Source organism: Cupressus sempervirens, chromosome 2 (genome assembly GCF_028749045.1).
Source record: "Cupressus sempervirens isolate cs-2001-9-10 chromosome 2, ASM2874904v1, whole genome shotgun sequence".
In the NCBI taxonomy this organism is placed as follows: Eukaryota; Viridiplantae; Streptophyta; class Pinopsida; order Cupressales; family Cupressaceae; genus Cupressus; species Cupressus sempervirens.
The window spans coordinates 130608873-130614661 of NC_143119.1; the positions used below are offsets into that span (position 1 = coordinate 130608873).

At 37.0% G+C, this 5789-nt stretch overlaps 1 protein-coding gene across 1 annotated transcript; it reads left to right on the forward strand.

Annotated features, from left to right (window-relative positions):
- Nucleotides 1-474: 474 nt before the first annotated feature.
- On the forward strand, nucleotides 475-3924 carry LOC149571386 (putative pectinesterase/pectinesterase inhibitor 44). Its single transcript, XM_089812922.1, has 2 exons — nucleotides 475-1664; nucleotides 2889-3924. Exons 1-2 carry the CDS (start codon nucleotides 611-613, stop codon nucleotides 3584-3586), a joined length of 1752 nt encoding a protein of 583 aa, XP_089669048.1. The 5' UTR covers nucleotides 475-610; the 3' UTR covers nucleotides 3587-3924.
- Nucleotides 3925-5789: the final 1865 nt, after the last annotated feature.

The window sequence follows — 5789 nt, forward strand, 5'->3', positions numbered from 1 at the left end:
TCTAATTAATATTTTTCTGTAAGGAAAAAGTGTAGTATTAATCTGATAATTAACTTAAAATTCTTATAATTTAAAAAGCTTCGCGGAGCGCCTCCTCCAGAGTCCACAACTATTTTTTCACCAATGATAATATTCATATGTCCGACATAACTTTATTGAGTTACTTTTGGTGAGTTACGGTGCATAGGTACTCCAAATCATTCAGCTCGAATCATTTCGAGCTTCTCCCTCACGTCACTTCCCGTACTGTGTTTCTTCACCTAAATAATCGAGACTTCCGCAAGAGCATATCCAATGGGTTGATAATCCTCGGCGTGGGTGTTTGCAATTTTTCCTTATTCTGTTTCCATTTAACACAACACGGTTCTACGTCAAAGTAAAAAGGACGTCGATGAATAATTTGCATTCTTTTGCGTCTTTAAGACCTCCTAAGGAAGGCATAAGCTGATACCTAAACACGCGGCATCATAAAGCCCATCTGCATGACACCTGACCTAATTTACTACTGTGGGCCGACCGACATTCTACTTAAGTCCCGCCTCCTCCCGAAACTCTCATTCCCTGTCAGCAAGCTTTTTTTCATAATTTTTCAGCACGCTTTCCAATCTCAATGCTCTCTATAATGTCAGGCAAAGTTGAAGATCGGCGGAGGGTGATAATAATGGCGGCCACTGTGATAATGGTGGTGGCGGCGGTGCTCGTGTGCGTGGCCATCGGATTCGTCCCATCGAAGGGCCTTCATTCCAGAGTCGTCATTCGAAGCTCGGAGTCGAAGAAAAGTCGAAGCTTGCATGAATTCAGGAGCGCGGCATGCAAGGGTGCGGCAGATCCTCAGATGTGCGTTTCGACAATTTCGAGGTTGCCCGCATCGCCAGAAGCACTTCCTTCACAGCTCGTGAATATGGCCGTAAAAGCCTCTATTGGCTTGGTTGAAAGAACGTCTGCAACGGCTATGGATTTGGTCGGCTCTGTTTCCGGCGGTCTAGAACAGAGCGCTCTTGAAGACTGTATAGAACTCTTGGATGACACCGTGGATCAGCTCACCGAAGCCCTGGAGGATGTAGTCACGATGGATTTCAATGGTGAGAGTTCTGTTGGCAGCAATGTGAGGAATTTACTCTCCGCTGGCCTTACGAATCAGGACACCTGCATTGAAGGAATGGCGGCGACAAATGGACAAGTTAGATCACAGCTGGAGAGCAGCGTGGAGCAGATATCCGATCTGGTTAGTACTTCTCTCGCCATGGCCAAGAGAATTTCAGATCTCACTGCTGCCGTCACAGCTACCATCGACGATCTTAAATTCCCTTTCCACAACCGCCGTCTAATGGGAGACGATCAGGATGAGAATTTCCCGGCATGGATATCGGCGGCGGATCGCCGGCTTCTTCAAGCTCCTCCGGGAGCTCTACAAGTTGACGCGTGGGTCGCCCTGGACGGAAGCGGCAATTATACCACCATTACTGAGGCCATCAATGCTTGTCCAGATAAAAGCAGTACGCGGTTTGTCATCCGTGTAAAGGCAGGGACATATCATGAATTGATTGAGATAAAGAAAAAGAAGACAAATGTGACCTTAATTGGTGACGGCATGGACTCTACCATCATTTCTGGCAACAGAAGTGTGTTTGATAATCTCACCACTTTCCGTTCTGCAACCTTCGGTTCGTGTCGTAAATTTTACTGTTCTTTTAGTTGCATTATTACTCTCTGTTTCGTTAGAAAACATACTAAAGTGCTTTTTTAGTTGTGGTTTTGTGGAGCACCGCCATCTTTGTTTTAAGATTTATGTTAGCAGTTTCCCTTTTCGACGTCTGGCAGGTGTTTGCTTTACAGTAATATTTTAAATTATCCTTAACGACCTAGTCCATTGTGGCAGCCCTCTATCGTACCCTACTCCTTAATTGCCAGTAGATTGTAATTTAGTATAGAGCATAGATATGGTTAAATAATTATTCTTTTTAGTTTTTTAACCAATTAAGGGTTTTTTTTGGTGTACGATCAAAAGAGTTGTGGTATACGATCAAGTCCCAAAATTGCTTAGTGTGATTTTTAAGTGTGCTGTTTTCCCTATGGGTGTGGATAGAGATTATTACTTTGTGTGGAATATGATCAATTTACAAAATTGTTTATAGAAATTATCACTTTCTGAATTTGTAGTAAGTTGTTGATTTCATAAGTCTAGAAATATCTTTATTTATTATAATATTATGATTGAAGATTATTGATTTTTGTTAAAAAAAAATATCTAAACTAATTGTCAATAGTTTTGATGATACTCATTGAAGTGATATTAGATTAGAACCTTATCTACTAGACTCTTATACTTTTAGATTATAAGTTTTAATTGAACAATTTAACTTTTAGATTTGGACAAATAAAAGTTTGAAGCTTCCAACTAATAATATTGACAATAAAATCATTTCAATTATACCAAATTAAACTCGAATATTAAAGTAATATGCTTATAGACTATAAGCTTTATTAAACTATTGAACAAATAGATTTAATAATAGTCTTGCCATTGAAACTAGATATTCAAGTACTTAGATTTTATCATTGAGACTTTCTCTCAAACTATTAAACTCCACTAGACTTTGAAACCCCAAAAACTAGACTACTATGATATCAATAGAAGCCTTCATTTAACTATTAATTTAATAGATATGAACGGCTGACAGTATCGCCATTGAAAAGAGATCCTCTTAAAAGTGATCTCTTTGCTCTCATAATGGACAAAGAAAAGCTCGCATTGTCCCAGACAAGGACAAAATAGTTTTCTTATACAAAGAAAGGTTAGGGAAATGCTCTTTTAGAAAATATTGAAGTTTTCCAAATACAGCTGTAAAAGCAAGTCGTTCTGAAGTATTCATGTTTGGCAAATGCAGCTGTTAAAGGCTCTGGATTTATCGCTCGGGACATTGGCTTCGAGAACACGGCAGGGCCCTACAGAAACCAGGCGGTCGCCCTTCGAGCGGATTCCGATCAGTCAGTCTTCTTCCGGTGCACCATGAAAGGATATCAAGACACACTCTACGCTCATTCCCTCCGCCAATTCTATAGAGAATGCAAAATCTACGGCACGGTAGATTTCATATTCGGCAATGCCGCTGCGGTTTTCCAAGCCTGCGAAATCAGCCCGAGGAAGCCACTTCCAAATCAGATGATTACTCTGACGGCTCAGAGTCGAAAGGACCCCAACCAGAACACCGGATTTTCTATCCACGCCTGCAATATCACAGCGGCTCCCGACTACAGTCTAGTGAAATCTACATTCAGAACATTTCTCGGCAGGCCGTGGAAACCGTTCTCGCGGACGGTGTTCATGCAATCTTTTCTGGATGACATTGTTCAGCCGGCGGGTTGGGTGCCTTGGAATCAATCAAACTTTTTCCTTGATACGATCTATTATGGTGAGTATATGAATTATGGACCCAGCGCAGGACTTGTCGGACGGGTCAATTGGCCGGGTTATCACGTATTGAATGTTTCCGAGGCAAATAAATTTACAGTTGCTCAGTTCATTGACGGCAACAAGTGGTTGCCTTCCACGGGGATTTCATATCTCTCCGGACTGAAGGTCTGATTCTTGTAAGCGTTATCGTCATAAGTATTTTTTAATTCTAGGCCAGATTAAAACTGATTTTTTGGGGGAATTTCAATTTGTAATATGGGGATCGTATTTGGTCAAGGATCGAGTTGCCGTTCTAAATTTGTTGAAAAGAATGCAGCTGTTCGACAATCATACTTGACTGAAATTTAAGTGGAAGAACGAATAGTTCAGAAAAATTGTACTAAGCATTCCATTCAAGCATTACTTTATTTAAATCGTTTCTATAAATAATAATAAAGCCACCCCCTGTGTCGCACCGCCTTCTTTGTAAAAACGGCGGTGGCAGAGGCGGCGGGTGATTTTACGCTTTACCTACTTCTGTCGGTAAATTGTGTCTCATCATTTTTTATTACACATGGTCCATTGCTTCCGTGTGACGCCATGCTTGTTTTCATTATTGTCGTTTTCTCTTTACGATTACTATTTCGACACGTCATTAAAGGTTGGTTCTTCATTATCCAAAATTTAGTTACTGTAAAAATTTGAATTCGATTATAATCATTTCGAGTTTGTGTAACTTGCTAATAAATTGGGGTTGTAAAAGTAAGTGATCTGGCCGAATAATATTTTGTCTTTGAGTGTTTTGCCATCCCTTCTTTCGCTGTTTGTTACGTGTTTCAACGTTCGAATCTGTCGTCTTTTCCCTCAAGGGAAGTTTGGTTTCTGTCAGAAGTTCGCATATTTTCAATTTGTAAAAAGTAGAGAGTTAATCTGCGCAACTTTCGGCAATTCTTATTCTTCAGAAAAACAAACGTGGCGAAAGTGAATAGAAATTCTTGTTCTTCAGAAAAACGAAAATGGCAAAATTGAAAAGAAATTCTTGTTCTAGAGGGCGGTGAGAAGTTAAGTAGCGATGTCATTTTCATGAAGGAATCTAGAAGCACGACTCTTCAGTTTATGAAGTCTCCGTCGAGTACAGTGCAAAGCAGATTGAAGTTGAATAAATTGCTTCCACGCTTTGAGGGCCACGGGAGAATTTTTTTAATTTATTGGATCTCGGTAGATAGGAGTCGATTCTTCCATGATGATGTTTATACTAATGATTGATCTCTCTTATCTTCGTGCCATAGAATGCTGGATGCACGCCTATTCTAAACAATAGTGGATGAAAACACATTGAAATGAATTGATTATATTAGTTACTTACCTTTATTTTAAATAATATTTTTGAAAAATGAAAAGCATTTTGAAATGGATTGGAAGTATCCATTATTGTTGCTTTTAGGAGCGTTCATCATGTTGAATTGACGTTGATAGTATTGTAATAATAATAATAATTTGGTCCATTATGATCTTTCATGCCATTTTTGGGTATTTTCGATAAATGTATTTTAGAAATAAATTAGATTTTGTAAAAGATTATTAAATTTAATAAATGAGATTATTATAAGTTTTTAGAAATGATATCATAAAAATATTAGATGTATTGTAAAAATATTATTAAATATTTATGAAAAATAAATTAAACTTGAATTTTATTTAAAAATTCATTTAAATTAGTAAAAGCCAATTATAGAAGACTAAGAGTAACAATATAGAATTTTAAGTTATGCTAAGCTTTAAGCATTTCAAATAGACTTTACTTCATAAGAACTCAACAATTTGGGGAATGACATATCTTTTCTGTATTAAAATAAAACCACAAAAGTATGTGTCATGTCTATGCTTGCCTACCTTTTTATATTCAAAGTTAATCCATATTTAATTAGAATAAAATGTTTTAAAATATCTTTTTTATTGAAATATCTAAATTATGTAATATTTTATTTTATTTTTTTCTCACAAAAATAATAACTACATAAATTAGGCAAGAGCCTACAACACAACAATAAAGTGTGAGCCTCTTATCTAGGAGGTCTCAAGTTCGCTTCAACTCGAGCTTAATAAATACTAATAGTAATAGTAACTAATCACAAAACATGCTAATAATTAATCTTGACTTCGGCTTCTTATCGATCAAAAATAAATAGATAAATTTTAAATTGTTAACAAATACATAAATTATATTCAATTTCCTATAACTTTCATTACTATTTTATCATAAGAAGTTATATTCTAGCGTTTTCATTAGCATTTGGTGACAATATTTTTCACACCTAAATGGATATTTTGTAGCATTTCCACTTCATTTTAAAGAAATATGGTGTCTTATCTTCATTGATTTGATAATGAGGTT

Excerpts from the sequence above, each read along its gene's own strand:
- LOC149571386 (XM_089812922.1), top strand. The coding sequence starts at position 611 with ATGCTCTCTATAATGTCAGGCAAAGTTGAAGATCGGCGGAGGGTGATA. Across the intron at positions 1,665-2,888 it reads TTTCCGTTCTGCAACCTTCG|CTGTTAAAGGCTCTGGATTT; the intron begins GTTCGTGTCGTA and ends TGGCAAATGCAG.